The sequence below is a fragment of the Balaenoptera physalus genome (assembly GCF_965194825.1).
Source record: "Balaenoptera physalus genome assembly, chromosome: 8".
NCBI lineage: Eukaryota > Metazoa > Chordata > Mammalia > Artiodactyla > Balaenopteridae > Balaenoptera > Balaenoptera physalus.
In genome coordinates, this window is record NC_138887.1 from 104,049,416 (window position 1) to 104,066,907 (window position 17,492).

A 17,492-nucleotide genomic window follows, 5' to 3' on the forward strand; every position below is an offset into this window, starting at 1 on the left:
CTGCAAAGCACAGTGGTCCATTCTAAGATCTGAATAGAGAAAAGGAAGAGATCATTAAATTATAATTTCCATGCACAATTGGTACAAGTATTTCCTACCAACAGGATTGATATGAAAGATCCCAGAATAAAGCTGCTCAGCAGAGAGGATGGCAGTATAGTGTCTTGTAAATTTGATTTCACTGAAAGCCCTGACACATCATAATAGTGAAATCCTATTTACTGTAGCAAGCAGGATGGATAATGCTATTTAATACCTGGTATACTCTGTGCCATCAGCCCATAGCTTTGAACTCCACATTCTCATCTTACCTTAAGGTTAATACTTCTTGACAGCCTACATGGTAAACAGAGCCCCAAATTAAGTGCTGATACCAAGATTTGCAAATCTTTCCTCTAAAGTTAGACATAGAAAAACTGGCTCCAGTTAAAGGGATCATTTTTACAGGATGCACTTTTAACAGTTCATCCTGGAAAAAATTTAAGTCTCGTATCCCTAAAGCCAGATTAAAAAAGCATTTCAAGGTTACCCAAGCCACATTTCCCATTAGAAAATTCAGAGAGGTTAACAGAAAAGCCAATGTGTTTGGAGGACTTGTTGAATAATGAATTAAGGATAAGACCCCCAAATTCACTATACTGTATCAATTTTCTTGCCCTTAGAGAATAAAATAGAAAAAAAAAAAGTCCACCCTGCTTGCTGCTTTTGGAATATCTGCAATAATAAACTTCCTTTAGGGAGCCCGGTAAGAGTGCAAAAGGGTTCAGTCTCTGAATCTAAGTTATAAATAACTGTTTCAATTATATTAACAAAGGATATGGTGATATTGGGCCTTATTAATTTCTCTACCTAACAATTAACATCTAAGTGCATTTATTTGAACTATCATTACTTGTTAATGATAAAAAAAAAAAATCTCAGAGCAACTCAAGGTACATGCTGAAAACTTTGCTGACACCTCTGCCGTCTGTAATGGCATTACGATTAAAAGTGACATTGGCTTCTATGCCTTCAACATCCAAACTCCTGGACCAGAGAGGCTTATCTCTTTCTTCAACTCTTGGTAACTACAGAAACCACAGAGAAACTGCCTTGATTTAAAGATGAATGAGGAGGCCAGTACAAAATTTCCAAGTGTCAAAGGAATAATCTCTCTGTCTAAGCCGACAAATGCAAACTAGCATAACCTACGGAGGCATATCTACCACAAAGTTATGCTTTTAACTACTGTGTTAAATTTGCTATATCACAGTGCATGGCCAAAACATGCACATTATTTAGTGTATATATCAGCTACCCATATGACCTAGAATCACTGACAACTGTTTAGAAAGCACCTCAGGGGGAAAACATCAAAGGGTTTTTTTAATCCCATAAATTGAGTCTAAGTAGTTATCGCCCTACCCCAAAAAAGACTGTTTATGTTTTAGGATCTCAGAGGTCAGTGGTCTGTGACTCTACCCTGTATTAATCCCTTGAAATGGCTGACCCAGCTCTGCTCAATGAGATATTTTTACAGTGACAGACTTCATCTGGTAGTAAAAATGCATAATAATTTCTTTGCATAAGGAACACACTGGGCTGGCGATAATCTGTTCTGTTGTCATTTCTCTTCATTATCATTCTTGGCATTATTTTTCCCCCAAGCTTTGCAAAGAGGAACACAGAAATGAAGGTACTAATGACAAAGAAGTCGTCAAGCAATCAAAAAAGCCAATTAATCATACAGATGAGCCCAACACTGTGATGCAATAGAAGAAATGCCACCCACTATAAGTAAAAAGGCTTTTAAAAATTGCTCATTTGATGTAAGCATGACCTTAGAATTTAATTAGCAACTCTCTCCACAGGTGATGAACTAGTAAAGTACTTTTCTTCTTAATGACAATTTATTTTTCACCATTCTCTTTGCCCTGCTCTCTTTTGCTCAGCTTGTATAATTCCCTCTCCTCCTTAATTGTGTGCGGCTGACTGCAATGTGTATGTAAATAGCTGCTGAAATCCAGAGGAGCCTGTAAACTGAAAGCAATACATACCCCACCACCCTGTTGATCTGAACACTGTAACAGTACCCAACTAAGCTCTCTGATCTCCCTCAGCTCCTCAAGCCACCAGGCCTTTCACAGCTCTCTTCATGCTGTGCCAAACCCCACCATTCTCATGAACGCCAAGAGCAAAGTGCATTCAGTAGAGCAAATCAATTCAATTCATAATTGAGAAGTCAGACATGCAAGACACACTAATCATCAAAGAACTCATATCTCTAGATGTCCTGGGGAGTGAGGGGTCCTTCATCCTACAAGATCCTGGGAGAATCTGGATTCTGCCCTGTTATAATATGGCCTTGGTCCTGCCTCTCAATTTCCTTCCAGAGGGCTAAAAAAGACTACGGGAAAAATACACACTTTCCTGAAGAATATCCAGGCAATGGATGTTCCGGGAGCAGGCAATCCAGGCTCTAATTAAATAACCATCAAAACAGTTGATAAAACAGTTACAGAAAGTTTGTTTTCTTTCTAGAGATGGAATGAGATGACTATCCTGTAGTAACACTGTGAACATATGAATGAATGAATGCCTCAAAGACATTTCTAAACTGCCTGAATGACTATGAATTTCTTACTTCAAAGTAAAAGCAGCACAACTAGATATTACAGTAACTCCTGGGGGTATCATGCTGCAGTCGCTAAGTAATAAGACCCTGTTTATTCCCTTTTGGTCCAATTTTCCCAGGAAGTGCCAAATCCTGGGGAGAAAATTAGGCATTTTGAATGCTTAACATTTTCAGGTTATGAGGTAGCACTGATCAAGTTTTAACATCAGGACCTAAAAAGTTGTATTAGAAGCCAGAAGGAGTTAACTTACTACCCAAAGAACTAACAAAGCAATCAGCAGGATTTAACTTCTTGATCTTTTTTTTTTTTTTAAAGATATGGCAATTTATTTATTTATTTATTTATTTATTTTTTATTTATGGCTGTGTTGGGTCTTCGCCTCTGTGCGAGGGCTTTCTCCAGCTGCGGCAAGCGGGGGCCACTCTTCATCGCCGTGCGCGGGCCTCTCACTATCTATCGCGGCCTCTCTTGTTGCGGAGCACAGGCTCCAGACGCGCAGGCTCAGTAACTGTGGCTCACGGGCCCAGCTGCTCCGCGGCACGTGGGATCCTCCCAGAACAGGGCTCGAACCCGTGTCCCCTGCATTGGCAGGCAGATTCTCAACCACTGCGCCACCAGGGAAGCCCCAGAATTTAACTTCTTAAGTGCACAACTGACAAACATTAAAGATGGTACTGGACAATGGCTAAAAGCTCAGGTGTTGGACCTGGCTCAAATCCAGATCACATTTTGTCTGTATATTCTTGGGCAAGTTACTTGAAGCCTTAGGACCTTCATCTAAACAACAGGGTTGACAGCCTCATAGGGTTGTTTATGATAATAAAATGACATAATCCATGCAAAGTGCCCAGCACAACATAAATACTCAAAAAATGTTACTGTTAGCTACTAGGATGATGAGGATGCTATAAATATCCAGATATTCAAAGTTAAACTTGAATTTCTCACAGGATAGATTTAGATTATTAATTTAAACAACTAATGAAGATACTAAATATTTTGTGAATACTTAAGGACTGTACACTAATAGCTTGGACCTAACTTTACGGCATAAGCTTAGTAAATGTAGGATTCGTTCACTGCACGCCTACTACATGAGTTGTGGAAAATACAGAAATAAGAAAATGACCTTTATCCTCAAGGAGTTTACAAAATAAACACAGATAACTAATCACAGTTATCATAAATGTGGCACATTAAGGGAGGTACACAAAGCATTATGGAGAATTCCCTGAGGGACTGGCAAAGGCTTCTTAAAAACATCTAAGAACCTTTTCTTTGAAAGCTTCCCTGGGCTTTCTTTCATCAAATCACCCAACAGGAATAAATACTCTCAAGCCTCTTACCTCAACCACCAGGAATTGATATTCAAGCCTCTCTCAATTAGGGCATACCTACATGCAACGCCTCTCATGTTCTTTTTTTTTTTTTCCCCTTTTAACTTATTTATTTATTTTTGGCTGCATTGGGTTTTCGTTGCTGCACGCAGGCTTTCTCTAGTTGCGGTGAGCGGGGGCTACTCTTCGTTGCAGTGCGTGGGCTTCTCATTGCGGTGGCTTCTGTTGTTGCGGAGCACGGGCTCTAGGCACACGGGCTTCAGTAGTTGTGGCACACGGGCTCAGTAGTTGTGGCACACGGGCTTAGTTGTTCCACGGCACATGGGATCTTCTCGGACCAGGGCTTGAACCTGTGTCCCCTGCATTGGCAGGCGGATTCTTAACCACTGCGCCACCAGGGAAGTCCACGTTCTTAAAATACAAAAGTTTATCTCACGTCCACGTCAATGTTGTTTGATGAAGCTGGCAACATTTGCAATGAAACAAGGACTCAAAAAACTTTTAAATGGCTTTGACCTTCTTTCTCAGTAAAGAGTTGCTGCTTTTGCATACTGGTTCTGAGAAGTGTGAAATTGGTGTCCAGTTAAATTACACTTATTACTCCTCCCGAGTTAGTGAAAGGAGAAAGTTATCTCAGACTCCTGGGGAACCAGCCAATAGAAATACCTGGGACGAGAAAGCTCCATTCACACAAGGGAATGTCTAACTGATAAGGAGTTTATTGAAATAGAACCAAGAGGCACACCAAGCTGTACTACAGAACTGAATGTGCTTCAAATGCTCAACAGACTTGGGTTCATAATTCTCAAATGACCATGAATTTCTCACTTCAAAGTAAAAGAAGGACAATGAGATATTAAAATAACTCTTAGGAGTATCACGCTGTAGGTGCATCACGAAATTTGCATCAAGTCAATGAAAATGAATAGTTGAGTAATAAGACTGAGCCATAAAAAAGTGATTATGTATACAATTACTGTGTTTGCTAATCTAGCTGATGGGCAGATGGTACGGTGCTCTTAGAAATCATCCCTGTAATGACTCTGTAAAAGATTGAGTGCCCCCTCCCCTCCGCTAATATACCACCTGGTATTCAGTGTACGGTTTCTTAAGTTCACTTGGTTAAAATAGAGAAAGATATGTACTTATATCCACTTTTAAACTTGAATTTTAAACAGGAACCTGGATTTCATTGTAAGTTAATGAGTCTGCAAGTTATAATACCACAATCATTTTTTTTCTTACATTATCCACTATTGGATTGGGCATTTTACATCTTTTAACACAAAGTGTGTAGAATTTCTAACAGAAATGGTTAGACGTTGTACTTTTCACTGTCATCACAGGAAAAACCCTCTTTACAATCTTTTGCATTAAGCCTAGAAAATGCTTCGTCTCTGGACACCTAAATGTCTCTCAAATATTCCTAGATGAAATTCAATTGGACAAAATTCACCTTAGGTACTTTAGGAATGGCAGTAATAAACAAAAACAAGGTATTATAAAATAGGCAGAAGACACCAGGAAGCTGAATAACACTGAAGTAATTTTATGATTTTTAGTATCTTGCACACAATGGAAAGGAAATATTCTTTAATAGCAACAGCTTATATTTGCTAAGCTCTTTCCAGTTTTCAAGGGGCTTTTAAATGTATCATTTTATCTGGTCCCTCCAATAACTCACAAAGGTGAGTAAGGAACAGAGTATTATCCCCACTTTATAGATGAAGAACCAGAGACCACGAGAGATTAGGTGAATTGTCAAATAACTAGATGAAAAAGCCATGCCTTCTGACTCCTAGTCCAGCATTCTTTCCACCACACGTTCTTAAGTATGGAGTTATTAAGTATTAACTAATAATAGTGTGATTGTTCCACCTCAGCATTCTTCTAAGTTCACTCAGCTTCTCAGCTTTCAGTTAAAATTCCTAAATAACTACTTTCCAGCCTCATCTTCAAGAAAGAAAAGATGCGTGTTTGTGTGTTATAAGAAGACGTTTGTGACAATGATTTGGTATCAGCACACCATATCCACCTGACCTTCCCCGCCTTGTTCTAACCTGAGACCAGAAACAGTAGTTAACTGTTAAGCAGACCGTTTAATTGGCAGAGAGCAAATCCTCTCAGTGCCTCACACCCATCACTGAATATCTCTATCAAATTGGTGGATTTATGAGAAATGGGTAAATATTTATTAGTGCCTTTTCTTATACCTAACAGTAATCGATGAGGACTTCAAAAGGTATCTAGCATAGAAATACTTGAAAGCAAAGAAAACTATCACTGAGTGTGGAAAAAGCAGGTCCTGGTTAATCACCTCAAAAACTTTCACTCAATCATTTTATTCAGCTAACATTTACTCATTATATCAGGAACAGTGCTCTGGATGGACAGAAGTAAAAGTAGAGCTACCACTGATTGAATGGTTACCCTGTCCTGGACACTAATATAGGTGATTTGTGAGAATTATCTCATTTAACAAATTAATGAGGTTAAGTATAGCTTTATACTTTTCATTTTATAGCTGAGGAAACTGGAAGTTTACGTTAGATGCTCCATGATATGCAGCAGGTAAATGCCAGTTCAGGGATTTGAATCCAAGCCACCTGATGTCAGAACCTGTGCACTAAAGCAGGCTTCTGCAAACCACAACTCACGGGGCAAATCCAGCCCGCCACCTGTTTTAGTACAGCCCTAAGAACGGTGTTACGTTTTTAAATGGTTGGGGGAAAAAAATCAGAAGAAGAGTATTTCATGATATTTGAAAATTACATGAAATTCTAACTTCAGTGGCCATATATTAAAACAGTCACACTTGTTCACTGACATACTGGCTATGGCTGCTTTCACATTACAATGGCAGAGTTGAGTAGTTGCAACAGAAACCATACATGGCCTGCAAAGCCTGCAATATTTACTATCTGGCCCTTTACAGAAAAATGTGCTGACTTCTGTGCTAAGCATTTCCACTTTATGCTTATTTAACATCTCTACCTGGATGTCTTAAGTAGCATCCCAAACTTACCATATCCAAAATCGAACTGATTTCCTCCACTACCCACATCCAGATCCATATTTTAATAGCCTTCACCTTGGAAAATCCATCCTTCTAGCTGTAAAAGCCATAGACCTAGAATATCTCTGAGCTCTTTCTTTCACTCATGTTCAAAACCATCAGCAAATCTGGTCAGCTCTGCCTGGGAAACATCCAGCCACATCTCATTCCTCCACTGCTAGCACCCTGGCCCAAGCCATCACCACCCCTTTTCTGAATTACCACTATTACCTCTAAGTCCCTCTTGCTTCAGTTCTTGCCCAAGACAGCAGCCAGAATACTCTTCCACTCAAAAGCCCTCTTGGTGCTGGCCTGCTTACCATTGCTGCAGACCTCTTCCCAGATACCATCCCATTAGACAGGCCTTCCCTCTCCACCCAACCCCACACCTACACTCCTAGGCCCTGGGACTCCTTTTCCCCCGCTTTACTGTTTCCCATATTATCACAATCTGCCATTCAACATGTTGACGAGGTTTTAATTGAATTTAAGCTCCACGAGGGCAGAAGTTTAGTTCACTTTCTTCATTAGCATATCTCTGGCACTACCAGGGCCTGGCATATATTAGGCAGATATCTGCTGAATCAGTGAGAAATGGTCCCTACACTCAAGAAGCACTCAGTTCAGTGACATACAGAGACAGGTGAAGATGATCAACATACAAATATTTGTACTGAATGGGGCTGGATAGTTTATTTCTTAGTTTATCTAGTTTCTTATGCAACAACCTATTCTAAATCAATCAACTTTGGGGGTCTCAATCAAAGCAAAGAGAAAGCTAGCTTTGTAACCTCATGGTCTATGTATGAACTTATCCTAGACAACAAATATACTTCATTGAACAGGGGCACTGATTGGGTCCTCAAGCTCCCATTCTTAAACCCACTGCTTCCTTTTGTTTCAGCCTTAATTTCCTTCTTTGCATCTCTGTCAAATTCTAGGGTCAGGTAAATCAGAGGTACTTCCTGCACTCCTCATCCTAACTCTTCTCTTGAGTCCTACTATTTAGCTCCTGTCCACCAGTTTTGAAAAAGACATTCATTTCTTGGCCACAAGTGCAGTGAAACAGCTTTCACAAAGACAATTTATCCTTTAAAACACTACCATTTCTAAGAACGTGCTCAAGTTTAGTCAATGTTTGGGAAAGCCAACAGCAGCACTCTACTGTTTGACCTGGAGACAATGCAGTTTCTAAACATACAGGGAAACATATTTGGAAGCAGTTCCTTAGTAGTAAAATGCATCAATGAACAAACAACACAACAATACGCAAAACTACCAAAGTAAAAATGACATTATCTTCGAGAATGATCTGCATGCTTGGCGTCTTCATTTCCTGGCCACTTTTTAACAAGAAAAAGCAGTTACAGTGCTAAGGTACTGATTTTTAAATATATACATGGGAACACTGCAAATGTGGTAAAAGAAGAGAATCACTGACAAGAAATAGTCATACCCTCTCCTCCAGTCTAGCCAGCTGCTCTTTGTAGAATGCATCCTGCTTCTTTATCATCCGATCTTTCTCTTCCAGCTGCTTAGCCTAAAAAAAGAAATGAAGAATATACTATATGAAGAAAAAGCAGTAACAGCAAAGCAGAAGTATAAATTACATTAGAAATAAGTATTCAAAGATGAAGATTTTTGCAATCTATTAGGTCTCTGCCATAGAAAAAACATTAATAAGATGAGGACTGCTGCACCTAAATGTAAAGAATGAGTCTGCATTGCACTTGTTGTTAACTGTAACAGGTGTGTCCTACTTTGTCCAAGTGTTTTTGATAATGTCAGAATACAGCACAGACAGTTTTATTTAACTTCTCTTTCGAAGAGTAATTTCAAGGATTAATATTTTGCACAATAGAACTTTGATTTTATTCCAGGTATAAGACACGTGGTTATTAACCAGCTTTCTGGAGCGATAACCACAAGAAAACGCCTATATAAGATTTTGTACATCAACCTTAACGTTTGAGAACCCTTAACCTACCCAGTGAAACCAGCATATAAACACATGTATTGGTCTACTTCCTTTCTAATGAAGTAGCTGTCTTTGGCAAAAAGGGCAAAAACTATTGTATTTGTTTATTTGAATAATTTTAAATAATTAATAATAAAATAATAAAAGTAATTTAAAAACTCTTAGTTATCCCACTTCTAATTCATAAGATCTTTTTTATTACAAAATTAAAAATCAAGTAATAAAATATTTAATCTTGAAAAAAATGATAAAGATGCTTACTTTTGAATGTTTTTCAAGCTAAGTTTAAAAATGCATTTCTTTGAAATCTTGCCATTTGGAACAACATGGACGGACCTAGAGGGTATTATGCTAAGTAAAATAAGGCACACAGAGAAAGACAAATATTGTATGATTTCACTTACATGTGGAATCTACAAAACAAAACAATGAACAAACATAACCAAACAGAAACAGAGTCATAGTTACAGAGAAGAAACAGACTGTCAGAGGGGAGGGGTATGGGGGAGGAAAGAAATAGGTGAGGGAGATTAAGAGGCACAAACTTCCAGTTACAAAATAAATGATTCACAAATGTGAAATGTACAGTGTGGGGAATGTAGTCTATAATTTAGTTAATATCTTTGTATGGTGACAGATGGCAACTAGACTTATCATGGTGATCATTTTGTAATGTACAGAAATATCGAATCACTATGGTGTGCACCAGGAACTAACACAGTGTTGTACGTCAATTATACTTCAAAACAAACGAACAAAAAGACTCATAGAAAAAGAGATCATATTTGTGGTTACCAGAGATGTGGGGAGAGGGGAGGGGGAATTAGATGAAGGTAGTCAAGAGGTACAAATTTCCAGCTGTAAGATAAATTAATATTAGGAATGTAATGTTCAACATGATAAGATAATTAATACTGCTCTACCTTATAAATGAAAGTTCGTAAGTGGGTAAATCCTATGAGTTCACAAGGAAAAGCATTTTTTTTTCTATTTCTTTAATGTTGTATCTGTACGAGATGATGGATGTTCACTAAACTAATTGTGGTCATCATTTCATGATGATGCAAGTCAGATCATTATGCTGTGCACCTTAACCTCATACAGTGCTGTATGTCAATTATATCTCAATAAAACTGGCGGGAAAAGAGAATGAAAAAATGCATTTCTTAAACTGTTGTTTCTATTTTTATTATGTTTAAGTGACCTTTATCTCTGAGAGAACAGAACTCCCTACAATACACCATGTTAGAAAAGTTTTTAACATATTTTTTGTTCAATGAATGTTGAATACATGCCTGACTAGTAATTTTAAGTAATAACAGAAGTATATATTTTGGCATTCCCATTCTTGTGCCATATTTTCTTTGCAACATGATCAAGGGTCGCCTGGTTCAACCGGTGTAAGGGTGACTGTCATAATATGCTTAATTTAGGTGAACCCATTGGCTCGTTTGTTGTAGGTCATTGTTTTGCTACTTACTTTGACTTCAATATCCTGCAGCATGTTAAAAACAAAGAAACAGTTATTTAACAATGTAAGTACTTTTTTTTCCCCTAATGTCAACCAAGAAATCTGATAGGTAGTATCTAAAACGCACACCAAAGACAGCAATGGGGAAAAAAATAAGAGGACTTGCTTAAACTTGGCACACATTTAAATGTGACTGTGCTATTACAGTGTGAATAGAAGATTTCAATGAAAAGTTCATGCTGCTTGGAAGCACAGGAATAATTAAAAAACAAAATATTGAAATTAGATAAAAATACATGTATATGCAAGTACATAATCTATGACTCCCTGATACAGCACAGTAAAAACCTCACTAGTCTGTCAGGAATATAAAAGAAAAAGTAAATGGAGAAAGAATTTTTGATAAAGTGTGAAGAAAATATTCATGACTATATGATCTAAAGAGAAAAGATCTTTCTAAATTCAACACATACCTCCAAAATATAAAGGAAATGCAAAAGAATGGATTTATGAGAACCTCCATTAAATAAAAAAACATTAAATAAAATGAATAAGCAAATAACAAAGAAATACCAACCTCTAACTGTGAAATTAGTGTTACTAACATATAGAGCACTTAAAAAATAAGCCCTCCACCCCACCCTGCTCCCCAAAAGAGCCAAGAGAAAAACATGCAAATGACATAGACTGGCAATTCACACAAAACAGTAAATAATAAACACATTAAAAAAAAACCCAACCCCACAAGAAATCAAAAAATGAAAATTAAAATAACAAAATTCCATAATCCATCTATCAAATTTAAAAATATAAAAATAATATTGCCCAGGATACAGGAAAAACATGCTCTTCAAGACACTGTCTGTCAGAATGTAAACTGGCACAAGTATTTTAAAAATCCATTTGACAAAATGTAAATAAGTTTGAAAACTGTACATATGCACTGAGATCTAAACACTCCACTTTTAGGACTTAAGTAATTATGGCAACATGCAAAGATATTCATGTTAAGATTATTTAGAATTGCAAGGAAACAAAAACAAAAACAAAAACCAATCTAGGGACTTCCCTGGTGGCACAGTGGTTAAGAATCCACCTGCCAATGCAGGGGACACGGGTTTGATCCCTGGTCCGGGAAGATCCCACATGCTGCGGAGTAAATAAGCCCATGTGCCAAAACTACTGAGCCCGCGCGCCCTAGGGCTCATGTGTATCAACTACTGAAGCCCGCGCACCTAGAGCCCATGCTCCACAAGAGAAGCCACCGCAATGAGAAGGCTGAGCACCTCAACTAAGAGTAACCCCCGCTCTCCGCAACTAGAGAAAGCCTGCACGCAGCAACAAAGACTCAAACACAGCCAAAAAAAAAGACAAAAAAACCAATCTAACAGTTAAATTAAAATATACTCAATATATACTAAGTAAGAAAAAGAAAAAGACTATAAACAGAAAGGACAGTATGATCTTTTTTGTAGGGAAGAAGAAGAAAACAAAAGACCAGAAGGATATTCAACAGAAGTTATAGCAGGGTGGTAAGCTTATGGATAGTTTCCAATTATTTTTCTTTATATTTTCCATATTAAAAATAAACACACTTTGTAGTCAAAAGACAAAGGAGGGAATTTTTTGAGGTGAGGGAACTATTCTGCTTCTTGATTATGGTGGTGGTTAGATAAGTGCATGCATTTGTCAAAACTCAAACAACTCTATATCACAAAGAATGAATTTAACTGTATAAACATTTTAAGTCGATCTAAATAAAGCATATTAAAATTTATAAAAACAACTATATAAATACATGGATGTGTGTGTGTATATCTCTACTACTGTTAATTTGCACATCAGTTAGCCAATTTCACTTCTAGGCATTTAATCCTAGGAAATATTAAGAAAAGCACACAAACATATCTAAGAAAATGCAGCCAACATTATTTAAAGCAACAAAAAAGTGGGAACAACAGAGGTCTGTGTAAATAAGATATGGTCCAACAACAGGATATTTATTATAAAGATTTCAGTCTAGCCATAATGATTAAACATTGAGACCCATTAAAAAATAATGTTTTAATAGAATAATTGATTTTTTAACTCAAAATATTAAAGGGGGAGAGAATGGTCACAAATTACCATGTACACTGAGTTCCTAATTTTGGTTAATAAACAGGGGTAGGGGACAGAAGGGAAGGACAGGGAAAGTTGTGCATCCAGTTATGTAGACATAGGAAAAGTGTAACGTATGCTAAGATGTTAACAGTGGATATGATACGCATAGTGGGACAGTTTTCTTACTTAGACCATTCTCTATTTTCCAAAATTTCTATAACAGTCATACTTCTTTAATCAAAAAAATATTTTTTAAACATATCACATACATTTATCCTTGACTATCAGATGGAAACATAACATGGTACAAAAGCTGTAAGAGTGAGTGATTCAGCGATTATATTAACAACCAAAAAAATTTAACAACTTGAACAGTTATTTATAGCATGGAAATTATTTTACCTGCTACATGCTTATTTAATGTGTTAGCACTTGATTCTCTCCCCCACTAAATGCATGACATTACCCACCATGGTTCTTAAAACATTTTCACTAAATAATGTTGCTTTTGTTCACATATAGTTGCACAGTGAGATTTCTTTTTTTAAGCAAAGAAAATGTAACAGATATTCTATTACAGCTATTTAGAAAACACTAAGAATTCAATACCACAAGTATACTGCTTCAGCCTAATATGGACTACACCAACCACCAAATTTAATTTTGAGAGGCTGATTACAACCTAAATAAAGGATATGCAGAAATATCCATATTCACTTTTCTAAGACATAATCCTTGGAATTTTTTTTAAAGCAACATGCCAAAAGGTCAGATATGAATACTGAAGAGGAACTACCTCCAAAGCCCTGAAAACACCCAACCACAGGCTAACAACACAAATCCCTCCCTCGACTGTCAACAGAATCAATAGTCTGAGATCTACTGGGGACAATAACAGAGCAAGAAAGATGGCCACAACACCTCAGTGGCACATTGCTTTGAAACAGTTAATGTGAGGCTGGGAGGGAAAGTCACACAAATGAATCCTGAAAGTTACATAAGCCTGGGATGCACTGACTACGCTAATAGCTGCCGAGGATGGAGAGTCACACGCAACTTAAGTAAAAGTGGTAAACCAACTGCAAGGAATAAAACTTCTATGTATAACTCTAACAGACATGGAATCACTGTACACGAACAAATGAAAACAAAGAGGATTAAAACATTATTCACTGTTATAGCAGAATCGTTTCTTAGGGGAAAAAATGGATATAAAATTTTCCACCCGCCTCCTGTTTGCTATTCCTCCTAGAGAGGCAATGTGTACTCATTAGTTTTCAGATCCTGTTAGATTTGGGATAACGTGATTGGGCTTGAAAACATGACAGAAAATGCCTAAGTGGATCATTACGGAAAACAAGAGCATCCCATATACAAGAGAAGGAAAATAAGGAAATCAAGTTTTAAGAAACCCAACACATAAACATTTTGATGTTTTCACTCAGTGTTGGTAGCCAGATTCAAAATGAAGTACACAACACATATTTATTTCCTTAAAGACTCGCCTCTTTTCAGAAGAGACCTGAAGGTGTTTACAACAAAGGATATAAGGCCAAGAGAAGTAAAAAGTGGGATTACGTCTATGACAATAAAGGTAGCTTTCCATGTACCTTTCCACGTATGTTCCTAGAGAAGTCTTCATAGCAACAACTTTTTGGCATGTTAACTCAGCCCTCTTATGCCTGGCTGCTCCTGGGGACTGAGATACGGCACAGGGTGCACAGCGCTGGGAACACAGTGACATCATAATCACCTAGCTCAGAGGCAGTACTGTGACTTCACACATCAAGTACAAGGCATGTATGGGAAGATTCTGTGCTACAGGAAAGCTTGTACATTTTAAATGACAAAGTTTCTTGAAGTGCCAGTGTTCAATTTTAATAGCTCGAGGTAGAATAAAAAGAAGGTATCAGCTCAATTTTCCATGGGGTGATGTTATGAAGCCAGAAATTACTAGGATTGAGAAAAGGTAACAACTCTAAATCAATCTAAATAGGAAATCCCTATAACTACACTTCCTATCGTTCTAAATCTTATAACACATCTGACACACACATATAATGAACTGGGAAAGATTTAACCTTTCACAATCATATGGATAATCTGCGGTAGGCAAAAATCAACCTATGTATCTATCAACTCAAACAGGCAAATAAGAGCAGGGAAAAGAGCTTTTATTCTGTGTCAGAACTACATATAAACCACAATACAAATGAAAATAAAATTATATGCTGACATGTAACAGAGAGGAAGAATGGAAATATCCAAAGGGGTTGAACCATAAACTTATAAGGCAATACTACATTTAGAAGAAATAGACATGATCACTGTGAATATCAATTAGCCGTAACAAAATAACTAAAGTGGCCATGTATTCAATTAGCTGAATACTAGACTTTTGTTACAAATGAGAAATTACATAGGGTTCACTGAGCCTTTATCAAGTGGCATTAATAAACAAAGACTTATACTCAAAGCACTGTTTTCCAAACCACACCAGAAGGTGACCTTCAAAAGGGTAACTCATCTACGTGAACCTGAACGATGCCCATCCTATTATCAACTTTACCATAATTTTCAGTAACTACTTAGAGGCATTAAGCACAAGCTATGAGCAAACCCCAGCCTGAAATATTATGTCCACTAACACATTAAGACCTGATGGAAGTTGAATACAGGCCAAGAGATGAAAGACAAAGACCATTCTTCCAAAAGACTTCTTGATCTGAAGTCTGAAAGTCACATCCAAACCCCCAGGATTTGATCAAATCCATTTGTTTCGGTTTATTTTGTCTTCCCAAAAAGAGCTTCAAGACCCTGGTCCACATGTCAGCTTTTTCATAATGATAACTTACTGGAAACAGCCTATCCAATATGTCCCCTGCCATTCGGGGGCATATCTGCCTATTCTCTTGAAAAGAGAGCAAAGGCAAAGATAGGTGGTTTTTCAAATTAAAAAAGTAGGACTTCCCTGTTGGCACAGTGTGCCAAGGCAGGGGACACGGCTTCAATCCCTGGTCCGGGAATATCCCACATGCCACGGAGCAACTAAGCCCATGCGCCACAACTACTGAGCCTGTGCTCTAGAGCCCACAAGCCACAACTACTGAGCCCGCATGCCACAACTACTAAAGCCCGCGCACCTAGAGCCCACGTTCCGCAACAAGAGAAGCCACCACAATGAGAAGCCCATGCACCGCAACGAAGAGTAGCCCCCGCTTGCCACAACTAGAGAAAGCCCACACGCAGCAACGAAGACCCAACGCAGCCATAAATAAATAAATAAATAAATGCTCCTTTTAGAAAAAAGTAAACCAACAATGAAGTGAGGAGGTTGTCAGGTACATAAATTAGAACAGAAAGCGACCTAGTGGTACTTTGCTTTAAATTTTTCCAGTAGTTCTCTCATAACATTTGTGCACATTGTGCTACTTGACAAAAGCAGCAAAATCAAGTGCTAGATGAAATCAGAAACAATTTTACAAACTTTCTTCTATAGCTTTAGAGAGGAAAAAACATTTTTAAACCATACATTTACTTCTCCAGCTTTCCAGTGTAATTCAGAACTTACTAGCACTATGACGTACTCGGAAATCCACTTGGTGGGGAGTCAGGAGACCTGGATGCCCATTTTAGCACTGCTACATCAGCAGGTGACCATGCACTGACCCAGTCCAGACCCCTACCCAAGTGCCAAAACTCCTTTTGAATGTTCTTCCTCCATGTGGTTTTTGCCATGTCATACCTTGCTGCCTCTCACACTTTTACACCTAATAAAACTTTTCCACATGTCTCTTGGGGCATCTGTTTTTGACTTTGTCTTATATTACACATGTTTACTTACCCACTGTTCCTGTCCTCAACTTTAGACTCTCAAAGATAAGAAAAGAGATTTACTCCTCTCTCTTCCACAAAGGAAACACTCAGGACAGGGTAGCCAAAATGAAATTAAGTGCATCGAGGGGAAGAGTCTGTAGGAGAGGTTAAGTAGACAGCTTCTGGGAAACAAATCTGTCACAGGATGCGAGATTTACTTCAAAGTACTACAGCATACTCAGTGTGATAGTATGCGTACACATTACTTAGATTAAGCTCTGAAATAGGTGCTGCCAGCATATTAGTCAAGAATGCACAATCCAGAAGCGATCAGCAAGTATTCTTATCGAAAATTCAAATTTGGACGCTCAAAAAGTAGGGGTTGCTACAACTAGGGCTTCACTCATCCATGTCTTGATCAACAACGATGTTTTGCTAGTTAGCACAGTGACTGTTGGAAATAAGATTTTATTAGCGAAAATGGTTCGTTAACTAGCATGATAAATGTTAGATGTTCTATCAGTAAAATGAAAACTATGGAAAAGATATAAGGGTTAGCTAACATATTATAAAGATACTCCTATACCTGCTGTGTGAACAAGTTATGAGAATATTCAAGGCGATGGGAACAAGGCCTGTAGCTTCAACTATAGGGAGGGTGCCTCAGGCTTGATCTCTAAACAGTCCTGTGTGCAGCCTTTGGTTTAGGGCAGAGATTCTCACCTTTGGCACCACTGCTACTTTGGGCCAGATCACTCCTTACTGAGGAGAGCTGTCCTGTGCATCAGAACGTTTAGCAGCGTACCTGGCCTCTATGATGCCTGTAGCACTGCCCCCACAAGCTATGAAAACCAAATATGCTTCCAGACTTTGCCAAATGTCCCCCAGGAGGCAAACTTCCCCTGCTGAGAACCACTGTTTTAAGAGGACTGCTGGCTGTCTAAGGCCAACTATCAGCAGCCTCCTCTGCCTCATGTGACCCTTCCCTGCAAAGAGCACTTAGAAGAAGAGACAACTGGGACTTCACTGAGTTTCACAGGACAAGTTGTATGAACCATTTTGTACCTGCTTGCTAATAAATTTTTGTTGAGTAAATGTCTGCATGTATTGTAGAACA

General features: G+C 38.1%; 1 protein-coding gene across 2 annotated transcripts in view; it reads right to left on the reverse strand.

Moving 5' to 3' along the window:
• Positions 1 to 17,492, reverse strand: part of CHCHD3 (coiled-coil-helix-coiled-coil-helix domain containing 3) — a 281,079-nt gene that overhangs the window by 89,492 nt on the left and 174,095 nt on the right. For both annotated transcript variants that reach the window (XM_082473146.1, XM_082473145.1), the window contains exon 5: positions 8,464 to 8,547. In XM_082473146.1, the coding sequence (XP_082329272.1) occupies positions 8,464 to 8,547 (84 nt within the window). The remainder of the gene's footprint in view (positions 1 to 8,463; positions 8,548 to 17,492) is intronic.